This window comes from Blastocystis sp. subtype 4 (genome assembly GCF_000743755.1).
Source record: "Blastocystis sp. subtype 4 strain WR1 chromosome Unknown seqid_0071, whole genome shotgun sequence".
In the NCBI taxonomy this organism is placed as follows: Eukaryota; class Bigyra; order Opalinata; family Blastocystidae; genus Blastocystis; species Blastocystis sp. subtype 4.
The window spans coordinates 26,272-38,001 of NW_014569476.1; the positions used below are offsets into that span (position 1 = coordinate 26,272).

General features: G+C 39.8%; 4 protein-coding genes across 4 annotated transcripts; 2 read left to right on the forward strand and 2 right to left on the reverse strand.

Annotated features, from left to right (window-relative positions):
• Positions 1–217: 217 nt before the first annotated feature.
• Positions 218–1,759, reverse strand: JH06_1448 (hypothetical protein; the record flags this gene model as incomplete). Its single annotated transcript, XM_014672849.1, has 2 exons — positions 218–1,693; positions 1,721–1,759. The coding sequence occupies 2 exons, from the start codon at positions 1,757–1,759 to the stop codon at positions 218–220; spliced, it is 1,515 nt and encodes a 504-aa protein (XP_014528335.1).
• A 298-nt stretch (positions 1,760–2,057) lies between these two features.
• Positions 2,058–4,190, forward strand: JH06_1449 (hypothetical protein; the record flags this gene model as incomplete). Its single annotated transcript, XM_014672850.1, has 8 exons — positions 2,058–2,098; positions 2,133–2,294; positions 2,326–2,601; positions 2,633–3,305; positions 3,337–3,552; positions 3,583–3,968; positions 3,999–4,075; positions 4,105–4,190. 8 exons carry the CDS (start codon positions 2,058–2,060, stop codon positions 4,188–4,190), a joined length of 1,917 nt encoding a protein of 638 aa, XP_014528336.1.
• Positions 4,191–4,267: 77 nt separating this feature from the next.
• Positions 4,268–5,647, forward strand: JH06_1450 (molecular chaperone; the record flags this gene model as incomplete). Its single annotated transcript, XM_014672851.1, has 5 exons — positions 4,268–4,480; positions 4,513–4,659; positions 4,690–5,058; positions 5,091–5,153; positions 5,183–5,647. 5 exons carry the CDS (start codon positions 4,268–4,270, stop codon positions 5,645–5,647), a joined length of 1,257 nt encoding a protein of 418 aa, XP_014528337.1.
• Positions 5,648–7,173: 1,526 nt separating this feature from the next.
• Positions 7,174–9,462, reverse strand: JH06_1451 (hypothetical protein; the record flags this gene model as incomplete). The annotated part of the gene is given in 13 exon segments (XM_014672852.1): positions 7,174–7,239; positions 7,270–7,533; positions 7,563–8,072; positions 8,104–8,181; positions 8,202–8,215; positions 8,249–8,429; positions 8,460–8,564; positions 8,595–8,782; positions 8,813–8,875; positions 8,907–9,099; positions 9,117–9,262; positions 9,293–9,397; positions 9,429–9,462. 13 exon segments carry the CDS (start codon positions 9,460–9,462, stop codon positions 7,174–7,176), a joined length of 1,947 nt encoding a protein of 648 aa, XP_014528338.1.
• Between the last annotated feature and the right edge of the window lie 2,268 nt (positions 9,463–11,730).

Here is an 11,730-nt window from a genome sequence, read left to right on the forward strand (position 1 = left end):
CTCCCAAGATAGAAGTCTACTCTTCGTATTCTGGATTCCATATCGGCCACGAAGTTGAGATGCGCTTAGATCAGAGTCGGGAACACTTCCTCCTTTGTGGTATCGCTGTCGCAGCTCAGTAGCAGTTAGTCCATCATCTCCCATCCTAGTTTGTCAAAAATAATGCACGTGAACAACCATTCTCAACAAACAACCAAATACAACAATCACAGAAAACTCACTGAACAAACTCCTCATTGGTAGTCGGCACAGTCTTGATATCCACTTCACTTCGTTTGGCATCAGCTAAATTGACAGGTTCTGCATCCGAAATGCATCCACGGTTAACAGCATCTGCATCTTCATTTGAGACTGCAGTTACCTTCTTATCGTCAACCACGGGAAGTTCAGTCTTGGGAAGGACAGGAGCCTTATGAATGTGTCCAAACACAATAAACGAAAGATGGCTCAATGTAGCGAGACCAATATTCAACCACAATTCGGCAGCATACATGGATGATGAAGCAACATTCTCTCCTTCCTTGACAAAAAGAGATGCTAACAAATAGCAAATACAGCCTCCCATGTTTTGGAACAAACGGAATACGCTATTGGCCGTCTCTTGGTCAGTGAATTTCTCACCAACAACAGCTGGAATCAGAGTCTGGTAAGCACTATCGGAGAGAGCCAAAAGAATAAACGAAATATAATACAAGAAATTCTGAGTGAAGTTGGCATACCAAACGGTGATCATACCTGCTGCTTGCGTCAACGAAGCCACATTCATTAAAAACATTTGACCAAACTTATCCATAAGAGAACCAAGAGACGTTGAAATGACAGTTTCGACAAACGAATAGACAGCCATTAGCAAACCCAGAGAACTCTGGTCATGAAGCTGACGAGTAAGCATACAGCCCAGGTAGGAGTACTGGAACCCCAAGTAGAACATAGGCATCAACAGCCAGATCATATCATGAGAAACGGTCATCTTCACCACACGCTTCATCAGTACCATTGTTGGAGTGGAAGAGAGAGGAGGACGTGTTCCTTCAGATGGAGATGGCTTGAGAAGAAACATGGGAACTGCACCGATTAGGGAGATGCAACCCAAGAATATAAACATAATAGAAGCAGCTCCATGCCATCCTTCAACGTTAGAAGAGTCATCCAGACCAATAAATCGCAAAATAAAGAAAACGGCAAGATTACCGAGAATGGTTCCACTCATATAAACACCCCAAAAGATACCACTCTTTACACCTTTATCATGTTCATTCATGTTGGCAGACAAATAGACACCTTCTGCTGCCCACAACACAGCCGCCACAATACCATGTAGGAAACTCCACACATAACCGACTGACGGGATGAAGTAGACATAAGCGAACATATACAGACCATACTCGATACACAACCACGCGAGACACTGTCGTTCATTCTTGAACCACTTCAGAATTGGAGGGATAATGAAGCAAGAGAATGCTGAGGATAGCATAATAAGTGCCATACACATTGAACCAGTGGTCCCAAAAATCGGTACAATGAAATTCATAGCCACTTTGATTCCAAGCAACGTCAGGGACATTGCAAAACCAAGAGTATACACATTAGACATCGTAGGATCATTTGACTTTCTTGTCATTCTGATAATTAATGGGTATCCTATAGAAACGAGGAAACCGTGGAACTGATCTGTCTTCGCCCCCTTTATCTACTAAGAACAAATAAAACCAGCAACAATAGAGAGAAAATAGTAGTTATATGAGAGACCTCCCATTTGTTTCGTTACTCAATCGGATCATGAGAATGATAGATCCAAATAACCACATTCATTTATAAGATGATTCCTCTCACAATATGCAACCCCAATTCGGTAGTCTATGATCAATGGAAATCTTGAATCCAATTGGTTTATAAGTATTTTCAAAGCGAATTCTATGTTTGCAATAGAACTGACTATATCCTTCTCGTGAATACTGCAAATGGTAAAGAAAACAACTTACAAAACATCTAAACAGAGCCAGATAATCGATTTTACGCAAATATCGCATATCTTTCTCGTTCTGTAGATTCAAATGAACATGGACGAAGTAGAGGACAAGAGTGTTTCTATTGAGTAATCCCTTTAGAGTCTATTTTTATTGTCATAGACCAACTGAGATGGTAGAAAAGACCTCTAGATCGTATGTTGAGGAAAAGTTGATTCAATGTGCTAGACCTTCTCACAGTCCATCACGTAGTCGTTCTCGTAGTCGTTCCCGTGATCGTTCTTTAGAGGAGTCTGCTGCTTCGCGATCTAGCTCTCCAGCAAAGTCTTTTGTAAATAGTTTCACTGATATACAGGGATGAGACAGCAGAAATGGATGAAGAGAGTAAAGAGACTGAAAAGGTAGATGATACGACTGAGAGGAAATATGGAAATGGAAGAGGTGGGTGGCGATCGGGCCGTGGCTATACAAATCAATACAAGTACCGACGTGGTGGAAGAAACATGTTCAAACGAGACAACTATCCTACAGTTGAACTCCCTAATGTGGACGTAAAGCTCTCTTATCGAGAATATGTTATTAATGAATCGGAGGATATCACAATGGAGGAAGCAGAACAAGGATATGAAAGGTAGTTTGTTGTAGTTTTTTGTTATTTGTAGTTATTCCCGGCGCCAACAGTACATCAATGCCATGCATTTCTTTGATGCCTATGCAAATCAAGAATGGCTTGTTGAAGCTCGTGTCCCCTCATCCCATAAGAAGTGGCTTCGAAATCGTGTGGAAGAATGCAAAGCAGAGGCCCAACGTCTCACACAATGGATCAACTCTGATAAACTGTTGATTCCTCCTGCAGATATGACGACTGAAAACATTTCCGGGGTTATCGACTATCCTTATCGTATCAAGGATGTATTTGCCGAAAGATGTGTTTACATCCACGCCATTCCTCCTTCTTGTACGCGAGAGTGTCTCAACACCTTCTTAAAACAGTTTGATGGTCTGGAAGCAGTCTATTTCGGTGATGTCTTTTACTGTCCTCCATCTGAGCTAAACCGGCCTGTTTATGTTCTGTTTGATTCACGAGATCATGCTGAAGCTGCCTTCAAGCATATGGCTGCCGTTCATGTCCCTCTCGTTGATACTGAGAATCTGGGATTGGATGGATTGAAAGAGAATGAAACACCCAGTCCAAAGACATTCATTCTCTTGTGTTCACTGTGGAAACAGATGGGTCGACCTTCTGTTCTCAGTGCTATAGCAAATGCACCATTCCGAATTGCTAAGGATTTGCAACAGTGTCATTCATTGTTCCATTCATTTGAAGTATACTGGGTAGAGACTTTAGCTTGGATTGATTCTCTAGGGCTTAGAGACACACTTCGAGGAAACTATTGAGCATTATCGTTCGGAGCATACATGGATGAAGGATGTTGATGAGATCGATTTGCTTGTATATGGACTGAGAAGGATCTTTGGATATGATTATTGGTATGGAGAAAATCATAACGAATTTGGAGTCAGTTATCATCATCATGGACAGGATATGATTCGATCTAGTATTGCATCAGAAGAGACAGAGGTTAGGATCATAGAGGAGTGTAATGAATAGGATGATGAGTGGTCAACCCAACTTGATGCAAAGACCAGTTCAATGATACAACAGTTGGCTGAAAGATCTGTTCAAATGCAGTTAGATACAGTGACTGATCTCGAGAAGAAAGAAGAATTGGTACGAGAACCAATTGAAGGTAAGTTCGTTGAACAAAACATCTGTTTGTTGCCTGAGGTAGGTGACACGGTGAGTACGCGAATGTGTGGAATCTGCAAGAAAAACTTCTTGAATCGTGATTATGTCTCGAAACATATCATAAACAAACATCATGACTTGATTCAAATCAAACAGAACAAGACAGTACTCTTAGAGGTGATTCGAACTGAATTCTTAAAAGATCCGAATGCCAAGATTCCAAATATCATTCCAAAGAAGGCCAATTTGTGAGAGATGAATGAGAGAGTGAGTTGTAGAAGTGCGAGTGAAGTGGATATTCTGGATACAACCAAGAAGAGTGATGATATTGACAAGAGTAAACTCATCTCGTATGGTAGGTGTGACTGTTAGGATTAATAGTAGCAAACAGTTACAAAGATCGTGATGCTGTGAATGGGATCAATGTAACCACAAAAGTATCTGTAGCATCTGTATTTGATGACTTTTAATTAGTGGTGTTTGTTAAAGAGTTTCCTTCGTCAGGGATCACTATCTATTTAGTCGTTGTATGTTGTGGTAGACTGAGATGAATAAGTGGTGTGTCTTCACGAAGATTACATCATCGAAGCAAATCCTACATAACGTAGGGATTGGATCAATCATCTCCCGAGGATATTTCAATCATAAGGAAGACCCCCTGTATGTTCCATTTGCAACGGATGCAGAACGTGAACTTGCTTCCATCCAGTTTTGGGTAACCAAGAACACTAATCTGAAAGAAGTGAACATCAGTTTACGAGTGATCCTTGGAGAATTGATTATCATGTGTAGCGTGCCTATCTTCCCTTTTGGAGTTTTTCTTTTGATTGCTACGTTCATTTCTCAAAAGGATGTGCCGTATCATCCTATTCAGATGCGGATCGAGTGAAACGAAAGAGGTGTCAAGTGTATGGTGGTAAGGACTACAATTACAAATTTGTTAGAGATTCTGTATTTGATTATGCATAGCTAGAAGAAGTGAAAACGTCAACCGAAAACGCAGTCCCTCTGGAACCAAACATCATTGCTGGAGTCAAGGAGATTGAACCATGGGGAATCTATGAACAAACTGCTTGGGATTATGTGAAAACAATGGTGGAGGAGGAAGAACGTTACAAACTGTTACAGAAGTCAGAAGTGACACGAGAATCCCTCCGAAATGTTTATTTTGAATATCAGAATCGTTCTGTGAAAATGGTGATGCTTCCTGTTACGATTGCCCAGAACAATCATCTTCACGATTTCTTCAACATTTTTATCAGTGGAGTCACTGGAATTCCTTCAGGCTTATCAGTACACAAAATGCCCAGTTTCAAGAATATTCCAGTGTATCGGCTTGTATGACTGATTACTATTCCTTATATTATTAGGATAAGTATCTTGTATTGATTAGCAAATATGGTTATTGGAAGGTGATGGATGCATTCATTCGCGTAGCAGTATGATTTGAATTAAACTCTAGTATCACTCTACAAAAGAACAGAAGAAGATGCTTGAATTCCAAAGTATTATTGCCTCATCCAATGACATCAGTGTGATATCAAAGTATTATTCAAAAAAGTTTGCTCGTGAAGCCGAATGGGAAGCATGGAAGGATCGATATTACCGAGTCATGGACATGATTCATGTTGGTTATCATAGTTATGCAGAAGAGTATGAAGAATTCGTTGCACAGAAGCTAAAACAACAGTCGAAGAGTCGTGTAGTTGATTGTACAAACAAACATGACTATTATTCATTGTTGGGTGTAGATCGATGTGCTAGCGAGGAAGAAATCAAGCGTAGTTTCCGTGTACTTATTATGCAGGTTCATCCTGATTATTGTATGGATATTGATGCAGAAGAGAGAGCCAAAGAGTTGATTGAGGCTTATCAGACATTAAGAAATCCTCAGAAACGCTATCTGTATGATCTATCTCTCCATTGAGTGTTTGATGGGAGACTTCCGTTTTCCGAACGTAATTGCACTAATGTTTCTTACAAACAATCCAGAGTTTGGATATTATGGTTCGTAGTACCCGAATGAGAGGTTGATCCTCTTTTAGAGTATCTAGAATTGATACAAGGACTGTCTTGTAAGGAGGACATTGGGTGTTGTATTCTTTTAAGAACAAACGCATGAGGTTGAGAAATGGTGGAAGAGAAAGAGACTCCTGGTTGGATACACAACGAGAGAAAAACTCAATCACTCTGTCCACAGGCAAGCATCTCTTCTGATCATTCATTAGGATGGATCGAATCACAGGAACCATGAAATCATTAGCACTACAACTCGTCTCATCTCCAATCACCTAACTAGTATCCTTCAACTTTTCCTACACTTATTCCAATCGCTTCCTTTACATTCTCAGGAACATTTGTCTTGAGTAACCGTTGAATCAATTCGGTGGTACGTTTTGATACGAACTCTGCTTTTAGAGATGGTAAAAGGACACTAGGAATGAAGATCTAGCAGTCATAATCGTATCCAAATCCTACATGATAATTACAATTCACAGCCTGTAGAACAACATCAAAGAGATCTCGTGAAACAATCGTATTACCCGTTACAAGCAATGGAAGGAGATAATGGGAGAAGAGTTGCTGTAGAAGACTTTGGGAAATATCTGCCGTTATCAATTCACTAGTAACACAAATCTCTTCATATCGTACTCTTTAAACAATACAAAAAAGGGTTCTGGAATACTCTGCAATGAGTTGAATAACTCATTCATCTGCGAGGACTACAGATCAGTCTACGAAGTAACACTGACTTCATCACTAAAGTAATGAATGATCGATTGGATATCATCTCTCGCTTGGTGAATTCGTACATGATCGGAGAGTTGGTGCAGTGAAGAATCAGCAAACAACTCGTTCAATGATGAGATTTTGTATTGGATCTATGAATGAATGAAGATGGATTTATCAACCGAAGTTGGCAGACTGGGAGTCGTAGAGTCTCGTTGAGATGTCACCGGTATACTCTTTGAATCGACCTGTGACTGACTCAGTATAGAAACGGTAAGGTCTTCACCAAGGGATTTGTGAGGATCCCATTCTCTCATCTCATATGGAGGATTCAGATCCACAAACCCACAGTTTCTTTTTAAGACAAGGTTACACTCTCTGATTAACGAATTCACAAGAAGTGAGTTCGAGAATCGATCATGATACTCTTCACAATTATTTACAATTATTTTCAAATCTGTTTCTAGTAACATGGATACATGCTTCTGAATAGATAGTAACGCGAGTGATTGTTCAGAAGGAGAGAAGGAGATTATAGATGGAACCCTAAGAAAAAGAGCTTGTTAAGAAGCTTACATTTCGTTCGGTTCTTGATCTTTCCTTCTGGTAGGTGATTTGAGGAATACACTATGAACAAACGTCTCAATACTGTTGATTCGAATAAATTCGTCAATTCTATTCATACTGCATTCTTATGAACAAAAAGTGGCAATCTAAAAGTACTCATCTCTTCATCATTTCCACGTTTCTTTGTAGCTGGGCTCTTGATCGAGTTAGATTTACTTCCAACTAATCCTGAATCATAACTATCATAACTACCTGCTTTAAAATCTGTTCATCTTGCTTCAGTAAATCAATACAACGATCTTGTGCTAATGTGATTCCCTGGATATCGAGAAGAAGATGGTCCACGGCTTCAATCTCTGGTTTCCGACTATTAATCTCGTAGAGGGTATTTGTAACTTCTGTAAATGTTTGTTGAAATGACGCTGCAATAGCAGATATTTCCTGCATTTCTCCCCGATTCTTCCTACTAGTTCCTCGGTTCTTCTCCATCGAGCGAATAAATTGACGCAGTATGCTCTACCATGAAAATGTTAGAAAGCATTTACCGAATAGTCAATCTCCATTCTCCTTAGGAAACTGGATTGTAGAATATATGCTTTCTTTTCAATTGATGACAATTCTTCCAAACTACAAATCTCGCTTAACTTTGTCAGAAACTCCTTAATCTCTGATATTGCTTCATTAATTGCTACAACAGGTTCCTCATCTGTATCATCATCTGGTAATATCGAATAGACAGAATAAGATAGTTGATTTGTTTCTTTGGCTTCTTGAATTGCTGCTTGTAATGTTACTTCAACCACAGAGTCAGATGCCTTATCATTAGAACTCATAGAGTCAGTGATATGTCGAAGAAGAAGGTTCATAGAGGTTTTTATGGTTTCAATTTGTTCCTGGATTGTATATAACTCGAAAAGAAGTGGATTACTCGATCCAGAGGACCTGAATCCCGAATTACAACGCTGCTGGATTTGTTGGTACTGCCGACGAATTGAATCCATTTGCACATCCATTTTATCCAATCCAGAAAACTCTAAGCATTCTACTTCCTCCTCCTACATATCATCACCATATACTACTAATTACAGGTGGAGCTTGATAGGATAGGACTTTCTCAGTCTCAAATTCAAGTACTTCCATAGTTAGTGAGAACAAACAGATCAACTAACCGTCTTATTATTCACAAGTGACACAATATCTATACATTACAACATCTTTTGTCACCCAATACAATTCACAATCTTGGTAAGGATCACCGATATCTGACCTCCTTGAGAGATAATCCCTTCACCCGTTTCAGCAGCTTTCTCGAGGGATGTAAACATAGGAATCCTTCCCAAAAATGGTACTTTTGCCCAGGAAGCCAATCCCTCCCCTCCATTATTCACAGGCGGGAACATGGTGATGGAACCCTAGATATGACCCTATTCTCATTTTCCTACTCTGAAATTGATAAAATCAGGGAAGACATCTTCCAGTTTGGCTACAACATCTTTGGTGATATCATTCCCAAAATAGTCTTTAAACACAACTTCATTCATTCCAAACTATGTATTAACTCTATATCCATCCATCACCTCCATACTACTCATGTTCTCAATCACACCAATAATATTCACTCCAGACCGCTGGCAGAATCGAATCTCTTTTCGAACATCTGCTAGAGAGACTTCTTGTGGTGTAGTCACCAGAATACCACCATCAATACCAACATCTCGAAGGAAGTTGACAATGGATATGTGTTCGTCTGAAGTACCAGGAGGAGCTAGTTCTGAAACAATACATGAAGAAATACTATCAATAATGAGGTAGTCTAGCGCACCCCAGTTGATCTCACTCAAGAATTGTTGAATCAAAGCTACGGATGAGTCCAAATCAATGGTTAAAACCATGCTTCTTGGCACCTCTCCAGATTACGGCATCATCTGGATCTCCTAATAGGAAGCCAATACTCATTACAGAGAGATTATCATCCACATAAATTGGATCCCAGCCACTATTACTCTGATGGACTTCTCCACCAATAACACCCATCATACGAGGAATACTTGGTCCACAGATATCGATATCAAGAATACCAACCTAGTAACTCAATTAACTCCACAGATCGATACTTGATTGCCCTGTGAAGCAAGAGCAAAGGCAAGCTGCGAGGCTACAGTACTCTTGCCCACTCCTCCCTTTCCGGAAAGGATCATCAGTGTATGCTTAATTGAAGACATTCTTTGTCGAATTGCAGCAGCAGCTAACCATTATCGGGAAATAGAAAACCTACCGGGATCAGGCTTTCTAAATTCACCACTGGAACATTTGTTTTGATTTGGACATCCCTGACATGAACTCACTTTTCCTGCTTGCTCAGATTGGGGGCCAACACAACCTAATTATAACTTTCCCGATCTTCTTGTTACCTGAATTTGAGTTTGGCAATTCATTTCCATCCATTATCGTAATCAATAATGAGGGTTGGAGGAAGTGCATCATTCCCGCGGGACTTTGGGAGCAAATGACAATCAAAGGAAAAGTTCGAAGAACAAACAACCGAAGCAACGTAGTATGGATTTAAAAATACAATCTTTACGGGGTAAGATGCAGGGTCTTGTAGAGCCGAAACCAAATTAGTAGATTCGAACGAAAATGTCTTGTTAGACGAAGTTAAGGTGATCTGCTTGATCCAGTATCCAGTAGCAATTTGCTTTCTCAAAGCAGAATCAGCTACGCTTTTTACAAAGAGACAATTCAGAGCCTTCTCAAAATGAACTAATTCCACTTGTTTCAGTTGTTGGATCGAGTCAAATTGGATCTAGATTTCATATCACCATCATTATATACCTCAACTGAAGGGTCCTTTGGAATCGCTGTTGTAAATCGTCCTGTATCTGTGTTTTCATAGATAGTATTATCCATCCGCCCTTGTAGCTCAATCCAAGACGTAGCTCCTTCAATTCCATTAACTCGACGTTTCTACATCATGATACTCCGAAGACATATTCACATATAAGTAAGGTTTGTGGTGAACTAAGGATGGAGTTCTTTCCAAGACACTCCAAATCGGAGAGTCTTCACAACACATGACTTTCATCTTAATCCAATGAGACCAAACACAGTGATCTCGATTGAAGTGGAGTTCTACGACCTGTTGATCCTGAACAACAGAGGTCTCAATTGTACTTAAGGGAATGGAAAGGAGTTGGATATGGTTACGATATATGGAATAACCCTCTTCGGATAAAGAGAGAGACAACGAGAAATGAGGCAAAGGAAGTGAAGAATCAATAATGGCGATTGGAATCAAGTTTTCGTTCTTCCGGGTTGTAGAAGGATTTGATCTACTGGGTTGAACAATCTCAACGGCTAATGTGGCAGTCATTCGGTTTGAAGACTTGTTTGTCATGGAAAACTCACAGAATGGAGGGAATAGAGCCGTTTTTAACATAGAACCATCTAACGAAAAGGCCGAAACAAGGAAGTTCTCAGAATACACCTCAAGTTCGATAGGTTTAGATACTATATCCGAAAGCCATTGTTGCTGAGTTGAACTCACATTCATCTCTAATGTTCCTGACTCCGACTTCATAACCTGTTTTGAAACAGAATCTTGTACACCAGCAGAAAATCTACTTATGAGAATTGTTATATGATCCTACAATAAACTATAAGAACCATCATCAACATTTGCTAATTGGATCGAATGGATAATCATATAGTAATCGCTCATTCTAGATGACCGATTGGTGAAGAACAGTTGGTACTTTGCATTCTTTTCTGCCGTTGCACAACATTTCACCGAAAACGTGGAAGGACCAAATAGAACATTAGCCAGAGGAATTGACCATGCTACAACATACTCAGATCGCCTATCCTCTTGTAAGAGACCAAAGACAATGTTGGTTTGCGCACCAATTTGAGTACTTCGAATATTATTGAGAGTAATAGAATAATTTCGTAGTCGTTTGGGAACTGTAAACAGTTCATGTTCATCCAGCACTTCTGGATACATCATTACGGTATTCAAACATTGAAAGCGGAAGAGAAACTGTCGATCTCTGATAACCGAGTTTACTGGATCACCATTTATCGTCTCCACTGTAAATCGGATATCAGATACTATACATCATCATGTCCATTCTAATGATACGTACAGTTCAAAGAAAACATCCAATCGTAAATGGATATTGATTCCATTTCTCTTTAGATGTTCCATAATCGGGTCCTTTCGAATGTCTTCGTCCACTTCTCTAGGAAAGAACTTCATCATAACAACCTTCTATTTCCCGCGGGAGACATCAGGTTGATTCTACCATTCATTCTTATCTTTGTTTGCCTATGGAGTACACTTTGCCCACCGAAGTTGCTGACTATGCTGTTGGAGGAGATGGATACGATCTGGATTACATTTTCTCGAAGGTTTTTGAGGGAACAACATGCACTTATGATGACATCATTTTCATGCCTGGTATGTTGTGAGATGGTTATTTGACGTGTGTGATGATGTGTTTCTGTGATAGACTTCTGAGGTGGAAGCCTTTGAAGACACTGGTCCTAACTGAGCACACATTGTTTCCTTCCATTGATCCTTGTACTAATTGGGTATAGGTTATATCAACTTCCCTACTGATAAGGTCGATCTGACGAGTTACTTCAGTAAGCATATCAAGTTGAATATCCCAATGGTCAGTTCATGCATGGACACTGTAACGGAGCACAGCATGG